The sequence below is a fragment of the Chlamydotis macqueenii genome, chromosome 10, assembly GCF_036417535.1.
Source record: "Chlamydotis macqueenii isolate bChlMac1 chromosome 10, bChlMac1.mat, whole genome shotgun sequence".
In the NCBI taxonomy this organism is placed as follows: domain Eukaryota; kingdom Metazoa; phylum Chordata; class Aves; order Otidiformes; family Otididae; genus Chlamydotis; species Chlamydotis macqueenii.
In genome coordinates, this window is record NC_141565.1 from 18,506,395 (window position 1) to 18,532,161 (window position 25,767).

A 25,767-nucleotide genomic window follows, 5' to 3' on the forward strand; every position below is an offset into this window, starting at 1 on the left:
TTGAGCTTTGGCATCCGCCTCACAAATCACACGAAATGTTCTCTCTTTAATAGTGCTGAATATTGATAAATGTCTCTGCACGGCACAACAGGGAAGTTGGTCTCTATTGGCAATCTTTACCAAAGTGTGTTTTTTCCTTCTCTACACTCAAGGGTTTACCCTGAATGATTTAATTATAATTTTCCTTGTGTAAGACAAATTAAAGAGGAGAGTAGGAGTGTCATGCCAAAGCAGATTATTTATCTCCTTAACAGATTGCTGTGCACCAAACCCCAGAGCTGCTGCTGCTGCTACTTACAGAAACTGGGCGAAATGTGGGACAAAAGCATAGATGTAATATACATTTAAAGCCCAAATGAATGAAAGCATTAACCCATTATTTATAGCTGGAATTGTTTCATTCCTCTGAAAGCCATACACACAGAGCACGCAGAAACCAAGAGCAGCACCACAATGCTCCTTGGCCCCTGCCCAGGAGCAAAGGATGCCTCCTGCTTTTTGAACGTATTTTTGCTTTTCAGACATCGTGGGGTGAGTCCGGCCGCTCACCTGCCATTTGCTTTTTTGCCATAAAGGAGAACTTTTGTTGTCACTCGGCTCCGAGCGTGGCAGCCCCACGCAGCCGCAGCGTGGCAAGTGTCACCAGTGACACCAGAGCTGTGTCCCTACAGCCTGCGCAGGACTAAAGCTTCGCTGCGCACAACCATGAGGCTGGGCTTGCGGCACGGTGATGCGTGGGCATGCCAAGCAGCCAATGACTGTATTTCTCCTGCTATTTTAAACCTCTTGTTTATAACCAAAACGTGTTTTTACCCAAGATGTTCAGCAGAGCTGCCGCTCGCCTGATGACTTTTACGCAGGTGCCTCTGCTGCCGCTGCGGTCAGCTGAGTGCTGCCTGTCTCGCAGGTCTCCAGCAGCCTCGCAACCCGACCTGCGGGACCAGGAACCCCGTAAAACACAGCCCGAGCTATCCCAGTGACATGTGCCAGAGATGACAGCGATGATACTAACTCCCACATAACCAACTTGCCTCCTGCAGCCCACTCGTTCTCAAAAGCCCAAGAGGAAGGAGGGGGAAACAGCTTTACAGCACACCCTAAAAGTTAATGTTACCTGTATATGATTATTTATTGCTGCTGGGCAGTCGTTACGATGTGCCTGTACTTAACTGTTAGGACACTTACGGCTTTTACTATGTGCTTTTTATTGTTGTTTAAATCTAAACAAATAGCTCTTGGTTGTATCAGATCAAAGCTAACAGCCAGTTGCACAGAAGGTGCAGGAATGAGGGGGGGAAGCCACAACCCAAAAACCGACCACGGGGACTTGTGTGATGGGAGGTGGAGAGGCTGGTATCTCCCTTCCAACAGCCCCACCTGATGCAAGCTTGGGCTCAGGACCACCGCCACAAGTCCCCTTGTATTTGTGAGCTCCATTGTTGTGCTGAACCATCAGGGTACAAGAACGTACAGGGATTTTACTGTAAGTCTACTAAACTCATGCTCTCACCAGACACATGATTTTTCTGTCTTGACCTTTACAATCAAAAAAATGACCAAAACCCTGCTCATGCCTGTGTTCTCTCTTTTGTAACTACACAGAAATTTCACCTTCTGTGGGCTTTCAAATATACATCTGACGGCAGAGCACAGCTACTCCTTCCTCACCACCCCAAACGCCCTGCCTGTAGATAAATATCCTTTCAGAAAGGAAACCAGTGCAACACATCTCAACAAGAGGAGCTTCTGTGTCATACGAAATCCAGGCAGGCACCACAGTGCCTGATGAGACTGCAACAAAACCCTTAAGTGCATCAGTAGGCATTCTTCTCTGTGTCGTCTCCTGCTCTACTTATGGATAAAGATGTAATTCAATCACTGCAGCAAATGGATGGCGTAAACCCTCGATATACCAAACAGAGGCAAGATAAAGCAAAGTCTGTAGCTGTCTTATTTGTATTCCTAAATACACCTATTTTTGTATTTTGTTATTTTGTATTGTAGAGAACTCAACAGATACGTAAGAAAAGTACAATGGCAAGCTTTAACAATACAGCTGTCAATTCAACCGCTGAGGACTTTTAAGTCTTCTAATCTACACAGTCTCAAACACCACCATGGAATGTTTATGCCTTCCTAATTAATTTATTTGGAACTTTGCTAATAAAAGCATATGTATCGCCCTGTTTGTAGATCCCAGTTGCCTCCAGGCCACAATTACAGGACTCAGACACAGGGATTTACAGTTCTGCTTGACAGTATACACAGAGAAAATTCTCACTTCAGAACAAATTCCTGTATTTCCACTGCATTTCAAACTTAACAGCAATGGCATACTGTTTCCTCTGTTAGACTGCCATTAGCAGACAGCACATGCCTCTCTTCAGTGAAAGAAGGTTCATTTCACTGCATGGCCTTTTGTTTTATATACTCTGTAAGAAAAATATAGATAAAAAATATACTGAAAAGTCGTAAACCCATCTTGCTCAGCTCTATATGCAACAAAAAGGGAATTTAATTGTTTAATAAACATCAAATTGTTTTTAGTATCCCATGTAAGTCTTCATGAAAACCATGTCCTTGACACGTTACAAATGTATATGCTGATGTTCCCCCACATGTCCTTGCAAGGGATATAAAATGATGCCTTACACACACATCAGTTCTTGCAACAGTGGGTGTGCTCTCCTTTAAAATCTATCTATTCCCAACAGCACTATTTTCTTAATATTAGAAAGATATAAGAGGTATTTATATAGCTTCCCTATCAATCTACTTTCAGACCACCAGAAATATAAACTCTATGGCTTAAAAATTCCATTATCCTCTTTCTAATGAATGAAAGGAGGACGGAAAGACAAAGCCATCAGTTTCCATAAAATCCAGCTTTCAGTAGTGTCTGCTGTAACGTTTCTAGATGGGCAGAGGAACTCTCCTGAATGCAAAGAAGCACTGCCCTCCCCGGTGCACCCACGCTGCTCAGAGACCGTTCTTCTCCTCTGCAGTGACGCCGAGGCTGCAGCAGGCGCTGGCGCCCACGGCCCAAGCTCCTGGGACCGTCTATCTCACCATAAGCAAAAGTTATGTTGTTAGACATGCCTCAGTGAAATCTGGGGGTGTAAAGAAACAAACCTGCAATAAAGCATCCTTAGGAATAAAGCACAGCCCGCGTCAAGAAGCACGTCAACAGACAACCTCTGATTTAAGCCATTTCTTTGAACAATGCAAGCCTAGCAAGTATAAATTAAGCCACACTTTACAAAGGCAAACAACACCAGCTAGCTAATTTTATCAGCACTTTAAAAGAAAAAATCCACTTTGTTTTAGAGAAACCTGGTGAACTCAAGCCTATCCTGTCTTGTGAAAGCAGGTAAATACAGAGTAAAAAGAAAAAAAAAAAAAAAACAACCAAAAAACAACCAGATCTTAGGTGAGATGGGACACTGAAATTTGGCAGAAAACCAGGTGGTAGAACAGCCCTGTATTGATCAACAGATTTTTTTTTCCTCACCTCCAGCCCGCAAACCCAAGGTACATGGAGAGTAACACCATCCATGATGCAAAACGCAGAAAAATGCAGTTTATGCTCTTCACACTTCCCCCAACACGCTTATCCAATGCGCTTCTAATTAGCTAATTGTGCCCACATTGATCCAATTAACAAGTCATAAAGATCAGAACAAAAGAAGCATATTCTGCCCAGTGGAGACTCTATTCAACCACGCCAAAATCAGACAGAGCAAGGCGTGGAGGACAAAACCGAGGCCAAGGCAGTTGGCCACCGCTCCCAACAATTTCACCACTGTTTCTGGCACGCTGTTCAGAGATGCTCACGGGTGGAAACCCCACCGGCTCCTACCTCTCCCGTTTAGGAGTGTGGACCGATAGCTGTCCATTAGTTGAGGCGTGCGGGTTGATGATTAAGGAGGTCTTCGACGGCGCGGAGGAGGAGACGCAGGTGGTGGACAGGTCCAGGCTGCTGTGGTTGTTGCTGGCTGCCTCCTCCGCTGTGTGCGAGCTTGTCACTTCCTTCCAGAGCTGCTGCAGTTCTGTTGGAATCATGCCTGAAACAAACAAATTGGATAATTAAATCAATTAACAGCTAATTCGGCCGTCTTCAAACAGTAATTAAATCAAAGAGTCAGTAAACAAAGCCTAGTGTTAGTTTTGTGTGTGTGTGTGTTTTTGCGCATGTATTTTTTTTTTTAATAACTGAAGGCTAATACTGAACGCTGCATGTCTCTGCTAAATTTTCTGGTGTGACACGTGCAATACCTATGTAATGAAAAATCCTGGCTGTGGGGCACACACAACATGCTACCCACCCCGAACTCCATGTTAATTATTATTATTTTTTGTAATTAAAATTACAGAGGGCCCATTTGGAGAGTCTCTACTCAGGCAGAAATCGCCCTGAGCTCACAGCAAGGCTGAAAGCAAGGGTGGTCAAGGGCTGCTTTGCAGTCAGCTTGAGAAATTTCATGTCTATTTCTTTTAAAAACATATTATTTATTTTTATTTTTTTCTAAGGAAAGTGAGTATTTTCTGACTTGTTTTTAAAAGAAAGGAACGTCTTAGGAAAAAAGAAAAACCTCAGCTTTATTATTATGACAACACGAACCACAATATGACTAATTTTGTGCTTAAGTTTTAAATGATGACAAATAGCTTTGTTATTAAATATAGTTTTTATTAATCACTTTTAGACATAAATTATGAATTCATATTGTCTTCCTGAAATGCTTTTCAAATTTTAACAGTCAAATTGATTATACTATGATTATTTCATTAACACACCTATCTTTCTCATTAATTTTGGTTTCTCGAACTGCTCACTTAATTGATGGATGTGTCTACTGAAAAACTGTATAACTTTCTATACAAGTAACACTACTATTACTGTCATTTCTTAGATCGACGCTAATGAGCCATTCAAAAGCAAAATGAAAACATAAAATAAGCTTCAAGAAATAAAAAAAATAATAATTAAAAATACATATTTTTAATTGTGCCAGAGGGGACATCAGGCTTAGGACACAGCATCCAACAAATAAGGCAAGTGAAAGCTTTGCAGACTCCAGTGGGCCAAAGCAAAGGCTGGATGGGGAGCTGCGCGCGTCAGCGTGACAGGGGCTCACGCTGAGATCCTGCTTTTGGATAAAGCTTATGTTTGTGACATGATCAAACAAGTCAAGTTTCTCTCACTGAGGACTGTTTCAGAGCTCTTTCAGAGAAGGCCATGGGAAAAAAATTAGCAGTAGAGATGCATCACTTGAATATTCAGGGGGAGAAAAAAAAATACTAAAAGCCAGTGTCTGTGTTTTTAAAGAGGTTTCTCATCACTGCGCTTCCAGATCATCGTTTGGATGACTGTTCATTATTTCAGCGTACGGTAGCACCGGCGCTATCCTAAGGAAACCTGCCATTTTCTGAGTGTACAGCAGCAGCTCACGCAGGCATCTACCTCACCAAACCTAAGGTATCGAAATAAAAAAAAAAAAAAAAAGCGGCAGTACGCATTATATTCATTTGAAACACATAATAAAAAATGCCAAGGTCTAAATTTAATTTATTTTTGTCATTTAGAATACAATGGATAGATAATCATCTCAACGTGATCAGCCAAACATCTTTACTTTGCTAAACTGTTAAAGATTTTAATTATGCTAGCTTTGGAGAGCACTGGTCTAATGAGGCGATAGACTCCAGAGAATCTAAGTGGTTAAGAACTGTGAAATGAGTCTGATAGGATTTTTTTATATTCACCGTGGATCGTTTGCATATCAAAGAGGAGTAAATTATTGCACGACAGACCAATAACCTTCCCCGCCTTTCCGAGAGTAGCATTAACAAAAACAGTTGGTCTCCGGTAACGGTTCACTACAAAAAAATGTTAAAATCCTTAAGTATCTGCAATTAATATATATTCTGAAAGAGGCTTCAATTTATACATTAAGTGATCAGATATTCTTAGGACACATCCGTTTCTCTAAAGCCACATCGTCTTCCTTTCATCAGACCCAAACGCCAATTATATTTTGATGGATTTCGTCCCAAATGAGCATTTAGTTATTAGACATATTCAATTATTACGTGCCCCCTGAAATTAAACCTCTGAGCAAATTAAACAAAGAAAAAGGTCAGTACACACAAGCCTATGTCCTGTTTTCCTGTGTGGGGGCTATTATTTTCAAACACCTTGCGAAGTGACAGTGTGGGATGTATTTTTAGCCAACACGCTTGACAGGACTGTCTGCGCACCAACAATTACCTGCGAGCGCGGCTGACCCTCGCACCGCTGTTTACTCAGTGGAAACAATAGTGAATAGACTTGTCTGTTGATGATAACGTATTGATATCAGACCCTATGAGTCGACACCTATTTTTATTTTCCAGAATAAGCAAATAGGGAAAAAATAACTGGCCTATTTTTTTTTTTCCTTTGGCCACCACTCCCTTATCTGGATTTCTGCAGGATTTTAAGAGACAGGCTGGCATCCATTCACCTCTCCCTGTCCCCACTTTTCTCCTCTCCCCACGGTCACTTCTGGACCTACTAATGCTTTATTCCAAGGAAACGCTCGCAAGCATAACAGTCGTTAAAATATACCTACACATAATATTAACACCCTGCTGCAGATACCCTAAAAGTCCAGGGGCTTGGTCTAACTTATACAAGTGTAACTCGTACTAGCACTAATGACAACTATACCACGTATTTAAAGAAAAATAAAAACCACCCAGTAGTGCGGGGGAATAAATGCTGGAGATAAAAAAGGAGGATTTCAGGCTGGATGACATTAAATTTAAAAGTTAATCGTGATGTCATATACGTCTGCACACAACCCCTCGCTTAAAAATGACCACATCCCTGACATCACTTGATTAATAAAATAAAATAAAATTCAAAAAACTCTTCCTCCTCCTTCCCCAGATTTAGTTCTTTTAGAATAATTCTGGAGAGAATTCCTAACTCGCCTGTCAAACCGGGTAGCTGAAAGGTACGCTCATTACTCATCTGGCAAAATGGTTAAATAAAATAATAGAACAAATGGTAAAAGCAAGTCAAATAGATCCATGAACACTCGCAATAAATTATATAATTTACCATTTAACAGTTCCATTTTAACAGCGAGAGCCAAATTTTAAGTCAGATTCCCAGAATTGTGCTGCAATTATTCGAGATCGCTGCTGCCGGTGCTGCAACTTCGTACGTACCAGCAACTGGGTTTAGATCTGAAATTGCCAAATCTTCGGGAGCAATCAGGCACCCAGATGTCTCAGTCCTATTATTTTCACTCACTGGTGATCTGAAGTGTGATTTGCAGTTTCATTTTGCAGAGACTAAAGATCAAGCTCTCGCAGCTCAGAACACTGCCGAAATGTGGTTTATTTTTAAATTGCTACTACACACAAATGTAAAATCTAGATTATAGATGTGTCTAAATAAAAGCAGCAAAGATTTCCCAAATATAACATTAAAGGATGTGCCATTTTGTGTAAGACAATAGGCGAGCACTAAAAACGAAACTAAAATACAGCTTTAAACAATGTATTAGTTCTAAAAACATAACTAAAAAATCACTTATGAAGTAGCATTCTCTCCTTAGAAACATTTATTACTGGTACAGATACTCAAGAAGAAAAGCAAACTGCTTTTCATCAAATTCATAGCTACACTTACTAGAGGGATGATTTTTTTTTTAATATGCACACTTACAGTGTTTATCTCAGTCTTGCAAACTGTTCTGAAAACAAAAGGGCATGAGATATATATACATATATATAATTATTTTTTTTTTTAAATAAGAAGTGTCCATTACCAATTATTTTAAACTATAGCCCTGGCTCTTCATTGCATTTTTCAGGACAACTATTCCCCTTCATTATGAAAGAAAATGTAGGCACAGGTTTAAAAAATGTATGTTGTGGGGACAGTTGACAGATTACTGCTCACGGAACTCAATTTCCCAACCCCAGGTATCAGCGGCTCAAAGACAGAGTTGCTCAACCTCTTTGTGTCCTTGTACCTCCATACCCAGGTGACCATGTTCAAGCAAGCAGAAAGTTGATTTAAACCTCATAATGACATCAGTTTTAAGCCATCGTCTCTCTGATAAAAAAAAAAAAAAAATCACGCGGTACTGCAAACTGCCTGAATTCTCAGGTTACTCTTTCCTCCCGCCGCCGAGCCCATGGCTCGAGCCGCCCCCAACGCTGGCAGTTCATTTCCCTGCAAGAACCAGCCCTTTTGGCGGATGTTTATGTCATCTCCAGCAGGCAAGTCGGCACCCCTTAGGTTTTAAATACACTTCTTGGCGAGGACTAATAGTTACACTACCCTGCTAACCATATCAATCAATGCCACGACTGCTGAATTACCTACCGGTGTCTCCGATGTGTTACCGCACAGATTACACTTCATGCATCACCACATTCATTTCTTTCACATTACACATGAGCGTGTCTTGTCACTGCCCAATTGCCCTCCTTTGGACAGCTTAACTGATGTACTATACAATGAACCTTACCGAGCAAACTTAATAGTATAGGGGCTGTGGGAAAAATCACAAAGGTTGAAGCTGGAGTCCGGTGGGTGTGTTCCCAGGGAACAGCCTGGGATGCTTCCAACAATAAATGTGAAGCATAATTAATGCACGTTACAACATTTTGCAAGTATAAATGGCATTTTGTCTACGTGCCCTTTTTTCCTGGACTCGTTTCATGCCTTCTTCCCATCACACCGCGCATCGACAGTGACTGACCAGCTACCACGCCAGGCGTGATCCTGCAGCTCCCAACCTTCCCACGCATCAGCCTCCAACTCATGCACTGGCCTAGTCTAGACCAGGAGCCCAGCTGCGGGATGCTGGAAAGCTAAACTGAGTCTTGCAGAGAAAGACGTCAGGTCCCCAAAAGCTTAGCCTCTCAAGACAGGAGTGAGGCACTCAAATCCCTTGGTGGATCTGGCAACAATAAGCCTAAATCAACCACGCCAGCCACACAGCACTCCACTCCCCAGTTTTGTCTCCCTTTATCCATCTCAGTTAATCATCACCAGCCACCTCACTCTCCTTCTGCAGCTACGCAGAAAAAAGGAGGGTGAAGAACAGAAGCAATTTTGTCCCACCCTCTCCCCATTTAACTGAACAGAGCCGAATGTAAACTCATCACATGGGTTAGCAGCTAACAGCAGCCCTAAGGCTGCTCTGAAGAGCCCAGTCATCCAACCTGAGCTGACTCAAGTTCTCGAGGTGGATGTTTAAATTTACCATGGGGCAAAGGAAGGAAAAGGCATGACTACTCAGAAATGCCAGCATCACGGCTGAAAGATCTGGTCTTTCCTGAGTCATGCCAACTTTGAACAAACTGCCTTAATCACAATAGCCAGAATTCAGCTAAATCTTTAAAAAAGCCCCAAGGCTTGCAGAGAAGTCCAGCTTAAAAAAAAAAAAAAAAAAAAATCAAGCTAAATAGGAAAAGAAAGAATAAAACCCCCAGGTTATAATAACTGTCAAAGGTACTGCTATTTAAGTAGTTACTGCTTTCAATGTATTAATATCTTAAAAAATAATACAAATAGGGATTTCAGCAAAGCAGTAACTTCTTGCAGAGTGCAGGACTGAATAAAGACGTAGGAGGATCTAATTGTCAATAACACCATTAAAATTAAGTGGAGTTAATCCCAATTTGCCTCAGTGTGGAGGGAGGAATGAAGCTATGATGCACACAGGCAGTGAAACGAAGGCCGTGTAAACAGGCATGGAGAAGAGACACTGCCACCTCTCCCTCTCAGCTGCAGCAAAGGGCAATCAAATTTCTACAGTTCGGCAGCGTGCGGATCAGAGCTCCTCTGCGCCCAGCTCCTCGCCGCGCTGGAACCAAAAAGGGCCCAAAGAAGACATTAAAAAAGGCAAAGCTGCTCTCACAGTATCCTTAGCCATGAACCCAGACCAAGAATCGATTAAGTCTCCTCCTGTGAAGGATTTCCAGCTCAGATTAGTACAACCAGCAGCTTTGAATCTGCCAGACTGGTCGTAGTTGTGCAAATTGAATCCAAACGCCAAACCACCCGCCTCCCGCTAGCCAGAGCGGTCTACGATTTCAGCGTTGCCCTTCTCAAAAAAAAAGTCTTTATAAGGCCCACTCTGCCTGTCAGGATTTTTCTGTGCTTATTATTTTATGAGCCTCTGAGATCTCTCTCTCTCTCTCTTTTCTTATTGAGTGACAATTCTGTGTGGACGTGTGTGCATGCTATCGCTTCGCCAGACAGCCGACGGCTCCCAAAGTCCTCACCTACCTTGTGTAAGGGGTTGCAAAGGCAGAGTAGGCTGGCCAGGCTGGATCGTTAGCAGCCCCTGACGCTGCAAAGACAGGAGGTGCTGCTGTTGCAACTGCTGCATCTGTAAGAGTTGCTGCTGAAAGGCCAACTGCTGTGTAGCCACCTGCTGTTGCTGGGGCTGGAAAAGAAAAAAAATAAAAGTGAAAAAAAAAATGCACATTTGTCAATACAGGGCAAAGCACTAAAAGAAGCTTTCAGGGCTCCTTGTTTCAACACATTTCAGCTTCTGATGGCAGTCACCCGGTACCAAGGCAAGCCAGCGAGCCCACCGCCCCGTATCAACGAACCCAAGGCAGGGTTAGACACTAGAGCTAACCACAGGGCTGCAGTCGGCTCCCACCTCCAGCGGTGAGGTTCATGCTACCTAACTCCCTCCTGCAATCCCAATTAAAAAAAATGTACGCGGTGCGTCTTGGTCCACGCTAACGCGTCGCCCTGGTCCACACGGTCGTGTTTTACCCCAGGAGAGGCTGCGTTTCAGTGGTGGGTAAAGCAAACGCTGCTGGCAGCTGTTAAAGTCCCAGGTAATTCTTTGAGGCAAAAAACATGTATAATGTGAGAATCACACCACACGATCACATCACACTCAGATGAAATGAAAAACAACCCTGCACTGTGCTCTGTTTGCTCATGCAAGGGTTGTCTCAACTATTAAGGCAACACAGCTGGCTTAATTTATGGTATTTTATACTTACTCTCTCTTATCCATCCATCAAGCCCCACAATACTTTCTGTTGTGTTCGGAATTATTCAGTGCTGCATTTAAGGCTGCTACTTCTGCACTTTGAAATTTTTAATTATTCTCACTAGAAAGAAGATGGAGTTGCTTTACTCCACAGGGATGTGAACCTTGAACCTTCGAGGTGTAAAAGAACATGTTGCTTTTCTCACTACTGTACCCAGAGAAGCTTTTAACTACTCTGTTTATCACTTCTGACATAAATAAATGAGAAAAAATCAGACCTTTGAAGAAGAAAAACTTCATCTAATATTGTTAATTAGCCATGACAAACGATGAAATAACATTGTAAATCTTTCATAGAAACAGCCACTAGATTTTAATTACACACATTCATAATTTAGCAAACAACATCTTACTTGAATGTGAGTGTTTAATATGTACAGTACTCCAGGCTTCAGAGTCCTTAATTTCGTCAGTTAAGGAAGCCTCTAGGTTTTGCTTCCATGCTCATCTTGTGTTTTATTTGCTTTGTTCTTTAAAATCCATGAAAGGCTTTGCATTTTGATAAATATCTTTTTATTTATTGTACAATGACAGGAGGAAAACTTTTGTTGTGTAAAACATCAATACATCATGCCAATGTTTAGCAGTTCCTTGTGCTAGCCAAAAAAAATTAATGTAGATTTCCTTAGTAATTATCTGAGTGATAGAAAGATAATACAGTGCAGTAGTACAATAAATAGAAGGAAATTATCTAATATCCCTAATCTGCTAGGAATCATATCAAGGTGGAGGTCTTATACACATTATGGCTAACAATTACGGAAAGAAAATTAACTCTTACAAAACTAAACACTTCCACAAACAAACCCCAGCCAGATCCCAAGGTTTTTGTCACTCTTCCTTGACACTGAGCCAAGAGGATCACTGGCCCCATTCCTTGCTGTGTCAGGCATGGGGGGGAAAAAAAAAAAAAAAAAAAAAAAAAAAAAATCTACCAGAGCTGCAGGAGCAGGACTGACAGACACCAGCCTGGGGTTTGGTCCCCACTGTCTTGAATCACAGTGCCCCATCAACAACCTTAATACTGCAGCCAACCGCAGACCCACGACTGTACAGACAGTCAGTCTATTTATCTTACTTACAAAGTCAATTTACCTTATTTCTAAAGAAAGTCTAGGACTTCAAGAACACAGTTAAACAAGTAAGCGCTCAGATGTTCTGAAACTCAAGAGAGTTTTCATTTCTTTGCAACAGCTTGCTCAGACAGATCCACTTGCTCAGCTATTTGCAACAGGACCCGATGAACGCAAGCCCCAGCAACAGTTGTATTAAGAGTTAATGTTTGCCTCCATAAATATTCATTTTCCACATATATATATCTATAAAATAAATGGTATTACATAAAAATCTAGTTACAGTAATATTTTACCTATTTGCCATCTTAGCGTAAAGTTAGCATGATGTTTTTTTAAAAAACCCTTTATATAAATTGACTGATGACCATTTGGTTGTCTTCTCAGCTATCCTAAGAAAAGCTCTTGAACACTCTCTACTTTGAAAAGCCAGGATATAAAAGTATACAAGGCCCATTGTCCAAGAAAGAATTTAAAAGCAAGACACGTTGCCAAACTGCGCTCCCCACCCAGTTACCAAACACAGGATACAAGGCAGTTTGTTTACTTTTCACAATTGAATGCATACAAAAAAGGTCTCAGTGCAGTCCTGTTGTCAGGTCAGTAGTCAGTGTTAAAATACCGAAATATCCTGATAAAACTTGCATTTTTGATCCCCTCCCTAAAGCTTCTGTCAAAGGTCTGTTTTCCTTTCTTAGGTTACTCCCTACTGCCTAACATAAACTGTCACAACTGCCAGAGGACAAACGGCCCCCTTCGGAAAACAACCCGCTCCATCCAGCGCCAGGGCACCGAGCAGGATCCTTCTCACCAGCCCCCCTCGTCTTGGGGAGACCCGATTTTGTACAGGGGAAGAGGCAGCGCCGCGGGCGCAGGACTGAGATCTCACCCCGACGCCTCTGGCTCCTGGGAACGGGCACCACGCAGTGCTCACCCTCTGCTACGCCGCACGGCCCTCCGGTCAAACCCACCAGAAACCTCACCGGGGCCCGTCTGTTACCCTGCTTGGGGGTCGGATCCCTTTCGCCACCGGGGCTTGGGAGGTTTGTTGTGTTTTTCTTATTTCACACCAGTACAATAGGACAAGGCAGTAACAGAATGACTTGGGGGGTGCGGTACATGAATGCACTTGCTCCATCTGTCAAGGTACAAACTCGGCCCTCGTTAGCACGGCAGCCGCCGCTCCCCACCACGACACTGCTCGCCATGTGACCCAACTGTCAGTTTTTAGTATGAGACAGAGGGGGAGGGGAAAAAAAAATATTAAAAAGACCACTGCCTGCATGCTAATTTAGCAAGAATAACCTCCTTGAGGCAGGAAAAATTAGGCTGAACGAACCTGTGGAACAAAACGCATCGCTGAAACGGGCCTCTACCAAAACCGTCAGCTAAAATTCCCCCCGAAACCGGAGAACAAGCTGGAGAGACTCGGGCCCCTTGTTCTCTGAACAGCTACGGTGTTGAAATGCTCTCCTTGAAACACGAAGGAGCCCTTTCTTATTGTTGCTTTCGACAGTGCAATATCAGAAGTGCGACCACAGTAAATCAGCGCGTTAGATATTGAAATGCCATCACATTGTCTAACTTCCCTTCTCGTCTTTTTTAACACAAAGTATTTTTTTTCTTTAAGCTCCAAGCCCTCATCTTTGTGTCTGAGATGCTCTCCTGTCTGACAACAGCAATTTAGGAGAGTTAACTTTTATCGTTCATTCTGCTGTGTAACTTTCCCCTTCAAATTTCTTTATCTGCCCTCTGAGCTCATCTGAACTTTCATGTTCTCCCAGCATGCAGGCTTGCATTCAAAACTATGTCTAATAGACCAAATAAGAGGTTAATAAGAAGTGGCAACAGAAAGAAAAAATACAATCCCTGGTAACTGATAAGAATGACAGTGGCAGCCCTTTATTGTTTGTCTTCAAATATAGAGTTAAAGATCTTTAAAAAACTAAATTTTGACGCCTTTGAAAAGAAAGAAGCACAAAATAACAACAGGGGGTTATTGCCTGCCAGCCACAGGGGAGAAGCTCCATAATTCTTATTCTCCCTTTTGAAGGCTGTTAGAAATCTGATTCAAAAAAGCAACAGCAGAAGGAGAAAGCCTCTTGAGGCTATCGCCATTTCCTGTGATCATGCATAATGCGTTTCAAAAGTGGGTTTTTACCAATTCTGTTGATCAATTGCACCTCCTTCATATTCCCTCTTTTTTCTGCTGTGTTTACATCTGATGTGACTCAATGACAAGCGCTGTCTGAGGCTGTGAAACAGACCTGTCATGTTGATTTATGGGCGCATCAAACCACGACTTGTCCAAACTGAAGCTCGCAGTTCATTAATTAGAGAGTTGTGACTTTGAAGTCAGCTTTCAGACTGTGGTTTTTAACATTTGGCTTAATTTATATGCTCTTGAATGTGGATCTCTAAGGAAAAAACTGAAATTCCCTTCTTGTCTTTGAACTTCTTTTGACCGCACAATAATCATTTCTTTGTCCAGAGTGATGCCTGCATCCCAGAGTCATTAACGCGCATTGAACTGCCACTGATGAGTAAGCCCTACTGAATTAGAAAAACAGCCAGCAAAACAAAGCTGAGAGCATTCTGCACAGTGATATCTCACAATTACATGCCTTCCCTCCCTGTGCCATTTCCATTTTAATTACTGTTAGTCCTTTAGATTTACATTTTAGACACTTTTTAATCTGTTCCCTTTTTATTATAGTGGCGCCCGTAAGCGTGCTATGGTTAAGGTTGTGTCAGCGTTTCCATTATAAACCCTCCTATTTTCAGGGGTTTATAACTCAGCTGGAAAAATTCACTCTGGGTTGAAAACTTGGCACAGGTGGCACGATTTGCCAAAATATTGGGGAGGGGGGGACGGTGCAGGAATTGGTGCGTGCTTCCAGCAGCGCCACTTACAAAGTGATACACAAGTGCTGCCGCTATCGCAGGACACCATGCAGCGTCTCATGCCAAGAGGCAGCTTTCTAGGATCTACTCAAGTCGGTGCTGATGTCAGATTAAACATGAAAGCCTCCAACTCCTTGTGACTAGAGAGGTGAACCCGGTGCCTTAAAATGAAATGTAATTACAGAAAAATTAAAGTTAAGTGTACCAAAATCAACAAACTTTAGGATGTGACAGGTATTTTGAAAGGAAAGTGTATTTAAAGGACAAGCAGAAACCACCCTGGCCTGTCCCGTTCCTGCCATGGACCGCAGCGGTGTCAGAGTGAGGTCTGCTGCCACTGCGCACTGCCCACAGCATCCAGGCACAAGGTGCTGTGAACGGGCAGCGCTCCCACGCTGCCTCTGCCTCTCAGACCTCTCTCCCCCGTGTCACCACCGACGCCGCCCTCCTGCTAAGCCTGTGCTGCGAGGAATGTGTGACCAGAACCTCTCCGCTTGGAAACCGCAAGCCCAAACTCCACATCTCTCAGAACTTTGCAGCATTTTGAGAAGACCACACCACATGTGGGCCTGCTGCCTTGGCCCCTCCCCTCTGCAACATAACTAACTTCCAAAAGCACTCTCCCAAGATACAAGTCTAGATGCTCGCTCCAGTACTCGCACCAAACAGCAAGGCATGGTCCCCTGCTATAAAATATGTGGCAGCAAGCAAATGGAAAGCAGAGGAAAATACAGGCGAAAACAGGACAATAACTCTAAATCTGAAAGCTGAGACCCGATAGAGTCGGTTCAGTTGTGCAATCATTTATAAGATGAATGACAGTTTAATAGCCACTAGACAGTCCCCGGGGATCTGTGGTTTGAAAGTAAAATGGGTATTGTCTGTACCTCTTTAGGCTGTTTTCCAGCATGTTGTTGCTGTAAAAGTTGAAGCTGCAACTGTTCCTGTTGTTTCTTATAAAACTCTTGAAGCTGCTGCTACAAAGAAAAGGAAAGATGGTGAGTAACAAAGTGGAGAGCCAATTCACTGTCCCTTTTGGTGTAACACACAAACTGTGATTTGAAAAATAGCATCCTTTTATCTGTAATGGTCTGACCTTTAGTTTGAAACTCGACAATAAATTCAGTGCACACTGACTATTCTTGGCATTATCGTTTGAAAAGTAATCTCCAAAATGAACTGATGAAAAACATACCATTTTCTACACAAACTAATTAAAATAAGGCAAGGAATGACCTTTGATTGTAACAACAAAGCCAAAATGCCCTTGCTGAGAGAGCCTGGCGAATCTCTGTTGTGAAACACACATGCTTTCTAAATGATAGGGTTTGACTGTATTAAGTGTTGTTCAATACATGCATAGGCATCCTGGGAAATACTCTCCTCCTCCCCGCTCCCCAGACGTGCACCGCGCAGGCAGCGCTCCGGCACAGGCAGGAGGGAGTGTGGCAGCCCGGAGGGAGCAGGCAAGGTTGGGCTGGGGTGGAGTGGATGCTGACACCCAGCCGGGATTCGTTAGCCCCCCCTATGGTAATGGAGCCTTGGGGCTTGTCGGTGGCCAACTTTGAGCTGAAAAAGGAGCACGGGCTGTGAGAAACACTGACACGCTGCACAGCACACATTGGCTGAAATCAGATTAAGGTTTGCAAAGCTCCTCGCTTTTATTGCCACCGTTTCCACAGTCCTTTACGGTTCCAGATGGACATAACAAGGTCTAACACAGGAAGTATTGCCCCAGCACCTTGTTTATTCCAATTAATCGCACCATGCTTTCCGGGGGACGCAGGCAAACGCAACAGGGACATCTGCCGAAGTCCTGACACTGAAGTATGCATCTGTATTATTTAGCTGATCTTGGAAACACTCCTAGCACTGCTCACTGGATTTGTTTCCAGTAGCTATTTCTAGAACTAAAAACAAAAGAGCAGTCAGTTCATCTTAGAGCACGGCTGCTCCAAGAAACGGACCCGAAATGTGGGAAGCTTCTTTCCCCGGGAACATTTCGGGAGCTGAAGCTCTCTGTTATCTATAGGGGCCACTTGAGCAGCTGTTAAGAAAACAATTACCTGTTGAAGCATGAGTGCCTGCTGCTGTTGGAGCAGGACTTGGAGTTGCTGGGGAGTTAGCACTTGTTGCTGGAGGATCTGCTGCATTTGCTGGGGAGTGATCACTTGAGGTGTCATCATAGCCACCGACACTGGAACCTGAAGCACAAGAGGAGAGCAAAGAGGAGGTCAGAGCACATCGCCACAGCTCCTCCACGCCGCCCACTGTCCCCACACTGGGAGAGCCCACGCCCGGCATCGAGGGTGCTGAATGCGAGAGAGACCTTACAGCCCAGCGGAGCAGGTACAGAGGCACCAAGCACATTCTCCTGGTGACTAAACTCCCCTTTTGCAAAACATTACCGTAACTGGCATTCTTTAAAGCAAGCAATAGGGTAAACCCTGGTAAGATTTATTTATTTTTACAAGAAACCATCAACTGGGTGCTTTCCCTCCCAGAAAGCCCTTCCCTTCCTTACAGAAATCCAACAACCGAGTATCCCGCGCTGATGGGATCTAGACCCTATTACGACAGGTCTTTAAGAAAATTGAAGGAAGGCTCAGTGATGTGAATAACAGCACTAGACTCCTATGCAATTTCAACAGAAAGGCCCTACCATGATGTCTTTACCATTCCATATTCACCCAGCATACAGATGTCTTCAATTCTTTCATATTATGTGAGATACCATTAAAAGCCGCTTTCCATGACATTTCAGTGACAAACAGCTACAGTGATGAACTTGATAGCATTTCATATTTGCAACTGTTAACACGTTTCTGCACGGGCATCTTTGCAAGGAACCTGTACACTGTATCTGAAAGGATGATGTCTTGTTCAGATAAAACACTGACATTAAAATGACAGGCTGTCTTGGCCAAGGTTACACAAATTGTATTCAAGCGGATACCTAATGACAATGCTATGAATTCTGCTAGCTTTCTAGAATGTAATTTAGCTATTCAAAATAATCACTGCACTTGTGTTTAATTTGCAGACTACATGAGAACCATTTTGTCAGTCCTAGTAATGCAAGAAGACTATTTCCCTAGAAACCCACCCCTCTACCCTCCACCCCAAAAAAGGAAAAGAAAAGGAGGAAAAAAAAATAATAGAGGAAAAGACAAAACCCATATGAGTTTTAACAGTAATATTTAAGCACCTTACTTTTCTATAGTTTCAAATCAAATACGTGACAGCACAAAACTAAAAGCAGTAAAGGATATACTTTGCTAAAAAGGATCTCCTGTCATCTCACGTATTACAATAGAAGGTAATAATATGTTTAGCACTTTTTCCGTGCACCACTTTTAAAAATCAGCAGACAATAGCTGATCAGAAGATAAAGGAGTTTAAAAAAAAAAAAAATCTTCCAGTGTAGTAGTAAGCAAGAGAGAAATGCAGTATTAATTTTATGTAACATAATGTCTTAATATGCAGTTTATCTTGACTTTTTCACATGATTTGTCCTGTCATTTGCATAGCAAGCTTTCATTCCTAATTTCACAGTCATTATGCACTGATGTCCTGATTTCTCAGCATCACTAATTTTGATGAACTAAAAATGGTTCCTGAAGGTCAGATGCATGTACACTGCATATCTCCCTGTGTTGTTGTGTACAGGTTGTGTGCCAGGGCCAGACACTACCTTGAAAATGTTTGCCTGAGCAAAGCCTAGCCAACGCTCGCACGCCTCCGACAGCCATTAACGCAAACACAGAGAGCTCCTCCGTGCCTTCCTCGCCGCATGGCACATTCCCACAGACGTGACGCGATCCAGGCAGGTGCGAACGCAAGCAAATGGAGATTTAATTATGGGTCAAACATCAGTCCCACCAAAGCCAGCGGCCACTCTCCCATGGCTGGCCCGTGCCTGTGGGAAAGCCACTGCCGTGCCGTGCCACTGCCTTGCCCCCCAGGACCAGCTCCAAGGACACTGAGTCATCAGGATGGGTAATCCCATTAATTCAGAATATCTTAATCCATGGTCTTTTAAGAACTTTTCTGGGAGTACAAAATTATTTAATTAAATACTGCTGTCACTATCTTCGCCCCGGAGCATGACTCACCGTCATTATTCTCATCCCCAGAGAAGTTTACTTTACCCTCGGGTTTGTACTACCTTTCATTGAAGTTGGGCTGAGCAAACAGAAGAGGAAGCATGTTTAAGTATGTTTTCTGTGCCCTTCTTGGAAGATAGACAACACAAATACTCTTCAGTCAGATTTATGACGACAAGCAGGGATACAGACAGGAACAGGGTGGGGTGCTGTAAACCCTACACATGGGTGATTAATACGAAGGGCCGCATTCTGCCGTCAGCTATGCGGAGACAACTCCCCTTCACTTCCATGGCTTTTTTGCACGTTTATCCTGGGATAAATACAAGGATTTGGCCCTGCCTTTGAAAACTGGTCATGTACCTTCCGGTGAAGAATCTCCTAGCTGTACAGTCTGGTAGAACAGAAGCACTTAACCAGTAAGAAAAAAAAATAATAAAAAAAAATTACATACATGTGTATATCTATATATATGGCACACCTAGGAGTACAAGTTTGCACTGATCCGTTCATTTTACCATCTGAAACCACATTTTCACACCACATCTGCGCCTCTAAAGGAGGTCTGGCCTTTCATTTATAAACACGGCTAAGAGCCACATTTAGCCGAAGTTTGTACCTTAGCTTATCACAAAAGCAACTTACGGAAACCTTTCACAAACAAATTCAAACAAACCAGAAACATCCATGTCAAAAACGACACGCACGTCCCAGACAAGGTACGGTTTGAAGACTTTAAATGGTTAAGAATGATGGCCTATATATCCACTCTCTTAACTCCCATGCCCAACTTTTCCATGCAGCTAGTCCCTGGTAATACTGGGAATCAAAGGGCACGCAGCACCAGCAATAGGCTATTATAGTCCACACTTTATTACCCATTACTACCGAGGTCATTAGCGGTAAGAGTGATTGTACCGGTCTTAACCTATTGATCATTGTAACTACTATCATTTAATCCCGTGTTGAATGTCTGGAAAGCTGCTAAAGGCACACAAGAGAGAGTGCTTTAGCGATGAGAAATATAGCCAAAGCTTGGAAATTACACTTTGATTCATAAAATCTAGCCGGTGGTTTAAATCAATAGTATTTAAAACAGTCATGTAAGTTCTTAACTACAGCTCTCTAATATTTATGGGTCCCTTTTTGAGTGTATTCAGTCAAAACTAAACTTTATTTTAGATACTGTGCAATATACTTTACGTTAGATAAAAAAAAATATTTATTTCTGATATTTTGTCCGATAGTAAATGAAACCTAAACTGAGGGCTATAAATTGATTTTAGATTTCTATCTCTCAGATGTCAACTTAAACGTGTTGCCAAAAAAAATTACAAACCAACTTTAAAAATGGCTTAACTGTTTAAGTACATGAAAATGAACGTGTTTTATGAGTTAACAATGAATCACAGAAGGCAGTTTATGAAGAACTAAAATAATTCTGTCTTACTGCCTTCAGGGAGTTCAAACTAAACTACTGGCAGATATATTTAAAGAACGCTAACTTAGCATGCAGAGCAGAAATCAATCTTTTCTAAGTTGTTTATTCCTATTTTCCAAAAGAAACACGATTGTTGTTATTGATATGATGAATGAACTTCTTTTGGTATTGTTGACTGATAACAATAGGGCGTGGTAGATACCCAGCTGCACGTAAACCTGGCAGCACAGGTAAAAATACAGCTGCAATTTGGCTTTCGGAGCTGTGCTAGTATGGACCTGCTGACATGCTAATACCAGCAACGGCAAAAAACGTCTTTAATACTCACAATTGTTTTCAGACACTGCTTCTCCCAGGGTTTCCTCTGCTGCTGTTTCTCTGCATCCCCCAAAGCCCTCCTGTCCCCCGCAGTCCCCTCCGCTATCCCAAATTTCAAGCTCTGCAAACACGCCGTGTTTTGGCGAGATCAACCAAGGGAAAGTTCCACAAACTTGGGCCAAGTTCACCTTTAACTTTGCAAGGGAGTTACGGCAGGGATGCATTTGTCACTCCTCCATACAAGCCCGACAAGGGTCACGGGGATGAAAATGATTTAGTCCTATTTAATCATCTCCATTCCCCCATTTTCACTGATATTAATATAATTAAATACTAGCTAAATAATTTCTAGTAGTTTAATCTTGTATGAAGTGAGGAAAAAAGAATGCCATTTTCACACAACGTGCCTTCGATGCTGGATACGGCTGTGGTCCTGTTAACTGTTAGCAAGCAGGCATAAAGGTGGGGAGGATTTCCTTAATTCATAAAGAATAACCCTGCCAGAATATCCTTTTTCCCTGAGATGTATGTTCAAACTTGATTTCAGTAAGACCTCATACTAGGCACCCTGGATTGCCAAACAGCAATTCTTCGGTTAAAGATTTTGTGATAAAAGTTAAACGGAGCAAAACACAGCTGAACACAGAAAGAGCAAGTAGCTGAGGAGCAGTTAAAAATACTGGGCTACAAATAAAAATAGATACGGCTAAGCAAAAAACCAAACAATTAACGTGAGCAGTCTTATTAGAAAACTATTACGTGTAATACATTTGAAATGTAAAAAAAAAATCTCAGCCGAAACAATGCAACCCAGCTTTGCTCGTGCCACAGGAGAAGATAACCCACTGACACACCGGCAAGCAGGGAAGCAAGATGCCACAAGCCAGAGCAGAGCCCAGGAAAATCAGAAGTGCTGAAGGCAGGACCTGCTTCCAACCCAAGACGAAAACATTCCCGACATAATATTTCATCCTCCAAAATAACAACAAAAAAAGCGCCGCTGTTAGAATTATTCACACAGAAACTGCAGTGCTATTTCATTATGCAAAATGGAATCTCACTTTTAGACTTCGTTATTTTGCCATAATACAGCACAGCACATTAAGACAGGTAATATTTATTATATTAATGTAAAATCAGCTAAGTAGTCTGTCATTAGCATAACCGTTCTCTCCGTAACAATACAACTACCTATTAACAGACGGGGGGAGAAACTCTCTTTAAAATTAAATTAGCATTTTATTATTATAATTTTGTTTATTGTATTTTATCAGGAGGGAAGATCTCCCTCTGACCCACGGAAGGCAGTACGATGGGCTATGCTGACATTCCCCGGCATGTCAGGATGTCTGCTGTCTTCTGCATTCTCTTCTAGCTAAGGAAAAACGGGAATATTTTCATATTTGTTTACAGAATGAAACATCTGATCTTATCTACCACTTCTCATGCATACCAGGTTTCTCGCTAAGTGCCAGGATAATTGTTTCTGCTATAATAAATACCCATTTAATTTGCATAAAAATATAAAGTTTACATAAATTAAATCCTTTCTACATCTAACATTTGTCAAATAGACTAAATCGGAACACACACAACAAAATACTCATTTACTAAGCCGAGTGAGATTTCAACCTCGAGATTATCATCACCATTTTTCACATTTTAAAAAGTTATCATTTTTGCTTCCTGCTCCAGCATGAAATGAAAAATTATAACCTGCTGTACACGGTTCCGAACAGTGGTGATATTTTATAATGATTCAGTTTTAAAAAAAAAAAAAAATCAAAGAACAAAAAAACTCAATTTTTTTTCCAGAGTTTAGGAAAGGAAATGTTAGATCAACACATTCTGCCAAAAAAGCCTGAAATAAACCAAAAGCAATCCTGCTTAGAAACATCCAAAATACCCCTAAAGCCCTTGAAAACCCCTTGAAATCCTCCATCTCCCAAACATCCTTAATATACTGAGAATGATCACCATGTCAGACTCCTTACATTTGTGTATTAATTCATTAATACATTAAGGAGAGCTTAATTAAATAATAAAAGACTGTGATTGAACCAGCAACATTTAATATGCCTAGAGTTTCATGTGAGCAAAAAGGAAGTGTTATGTAGAAGGACTTTTTTTTTTTTTTCCTTTCCCTTATGGGAGATTTTTAAGGACTGCAACTCCCGACAGAGATTTCCAGGGAAGGATGAGCTCTCTCCCCACTCCCTGAGTATCTTCTCCTGCAAGAGTTGAACCTGTAGCTGCCTGCTTTTCAAACTTGGGGTATTTGAGAAAATCCATATATTGTGCTGGTCAGCTGGAAAATAATCAGCGAGCTCTTGAAAAATATTCACCTGGTCAAAAAAAAAGCTGTTTATTTCCCAAAACAGAGCTCTGCGTAAACACTGGGTTAGGCTTTGCCCCTCCGCTTGCAACCGCAGCCTTTACAACAGTTGTAAACTTTATTTGCTTAAAATGTGCAGTTTTTCACACCTATGGCAGACACCTACAGCTGAACATCACAGCTAAGCACAACGGTGCAAATTAGATCCTAATGAGAAAACATCAGTTGCTTCTTTGACAATCTTGCCATTCACTGATTTACTCCTAATGAAGACACACTCCAACCGGCGAGCACGCCGTGTTAAAGGTCAAAGCATGTTCAAAAAAAAGCCTCGCAAAAATCAAGGCAAATGGGAAACCCGTACAGAAACCGTCTCATAAAGTGGCGTGGCAATTAGAGTAATTGTGCAAAAAGCCGTCTTCGGTAAAAAGTAAAAGAAATTAAGCTGCCACTACTGTAACAGGTTAGATGAAAATCAAAATTTAATGTATTCTCCCTTGTGTCATCTTGTTTTGTCAAGACATCAAATAGAATTGGAAAGTACAAAATAACAAGCCCTTGAGAAATCACAGAAGCCGACCTTTTTGATGTTGTTGGTTTACCTTGTTCTCAGTTATTTGAACAATGATGTTTCAGATTTAAGGGCAAGATAAAGCTTAAAAATTAAAACCCGTTGTCAGTCTGGAGAGGAGGGGGTGTTGTCCCTCCCAAATAACAGAGCATCTTACCTAATCAATGAAGGCAAACCCGTCCGAAACCAGTGCACAGAACAATTACAAATTCCACTTTTTTGTTCAATATTCAGTCTGGGCTTTCTAACACTCATTCAACTTCAGTACAAACTACAGATCCTCCTGCTAGCAGAGGAAATTGTGCTGGAGAGGTTAAAAAGAAAAAAAAAAAAAAGAAAAAAAAATTTAAAAGGCTAGGGAAGAGGTATTTGCCAGTGCTGCCTCTCTCCCCCATCTCTACTCGGCCACTTTAGATCTGCAGATGAGTGCATGATGCATTTTTTTCCCCTTTCCTTATAATTGGAAAGCAAAAATGAGCAAGTAAGCACCTTATTAAAACAAAACAGTACAGGACATTTCAACTGAACTACAGCGAAGTAGTTTCCAGTAATGCAGTTCTGCTTTCAATAAAACAAACAAACTGCTTAAAACCAGCCAAGCCTTTCACCAAACAATAACAAATTTAGCTTATGGTGTCAGGACTTTCCCACAACCTAGCTTTGCAGGTGTTGATAAAACTACCCCTGCTACTGCTTCTCTCTAAAAGGGGGGAGAAAACAACATCAGTAAGTTAGCTTGCTACCGGGAAACATTTTCATAAAGTAAATCCAAGTCCTTCCCGCACAGGTTCATCTACAGCAGCTCTGAAATCAGTAAAAAATACAAGAGCTTTGCAACTCCTTAAACTTTTGAATGCAAAAAATCCTTCTCCCCTTACCTTTGCTTCAGCTGCTCAGGGCATGCCATCACAAATACAGAGATTAAAGAATTTTACACTGAAATGCTAGTGTGTTTAGCTTCAGTATTTTAAAAACAACGTGACTCTCAAGCATCACCAGTGCTCGAGCGTTGCCAGGTTGAAACGCTGCGTAAGAAATCGCTCTGACTGCCCTACATCACTTTCTATGCCCAAAAATCCCCTTTACCCTTCTCCACGCAACTGTTGTGACCCTTTTCTTCCTTGCACACAAGTAAAATCAACCCAGCTCGCGGAGAGCTCAGAGCCCACCGTCCATTAGCGCAATAATCCATCTGTGACCCATTACAACCCGGGGGCGATACGCTACGACTCCACAGCGGTGTCTGATAACTATTTACGCCCCAGTATAAATTTCAGCGCGGGGCTAAGAGTTACACTCTTAAAACGAGCAGAGGGCTCATCTGGCTGTAGAAGAACAGGAGGCACCCAGACCCTCCCATGAGCAGCGAGATTCCCCGGAAACTCAGCGCAGGGATTTCATTTATTCTCTGTCAATCCCATTATATTTATGGCTTCTCTTTAGTTCGGCTGAGCGGTCAGAGCATGTCTCAGAGCTTGCTTAAAAAAAAAGCAAAAATTATGCTGCTTAAAAAGGGGAGGGCACAGCGGTACAGTACACTAAAGCGTATGTTAAACAAGACCAAAAAAAAAACAACAACCCCAACTGTAGCAAACAAAAAAAAAAAATTTCAAAGCAGCGCTTCCTATCATAAGCTTTCTGATGATTTATGGTTTACCAACTCAGCAAGGTTACGCAACACTGCATGCCTTTAGATGCATTATTTGAGTCAGTTGAGATTTAATTAAGATCACAGCCTCCAAAATCCCTGTCAAATGAAAATTCACAGAAGACAATACACTATATATCCTCATGCAGATAGTCTCCATTCCATGCTCTGGAATAACATAAGTTAATCCTCGTTTCTATGGTGGCAGACAAAAGTTCACTAATTTTGTTTTCTTTTGACACTTGTGTTGTTTTCTGTTTTATGTCATGAGATCATTCCCTTTT

At 42.0% G+C, this 25,767-nt stretch overlaps 1 protein-coding gene across 19 annotated transcripts in view; it reads right to left on the reverse strand.

The window, feature by feature from the left end:
* Window positions 1-25,767, reverse strand: part of FOXP1 (forkhead box P1) — a 382,770-nt gene that overhangs the window by 58,351 nt on the left and 298,652 nt on the right. For 18 of the 19 annotated variants that reach the window (XM_086755804.1, XM_086755816.1, XM_086755801.1 and 15 more), the window contains 4 exons: window positions 17,131-17,268; window positions 15,952-16,041; window positions 10,301-10,460; window positions 3,860-4,064 (listed from right to left, as the gene is read on the reverse strand). In XM_086755804.1, coding sequence (XP_086611930.1) covers window positions 3,860-4,064; window positions 10,301-10,460; window positions 15,952-16,041; window positions 17,131-17,268 — 593 coding nt within the window. The remainder of the gene's footprint in view (window positions 1-3,859; window positions 4,065-10,300; window positions 10,461-15,951; window positions 16,042-17,130; window positions 17,269-25,767) is intronic. The other variant, XM_086755817.1, reaches the window with a different exon arrangement.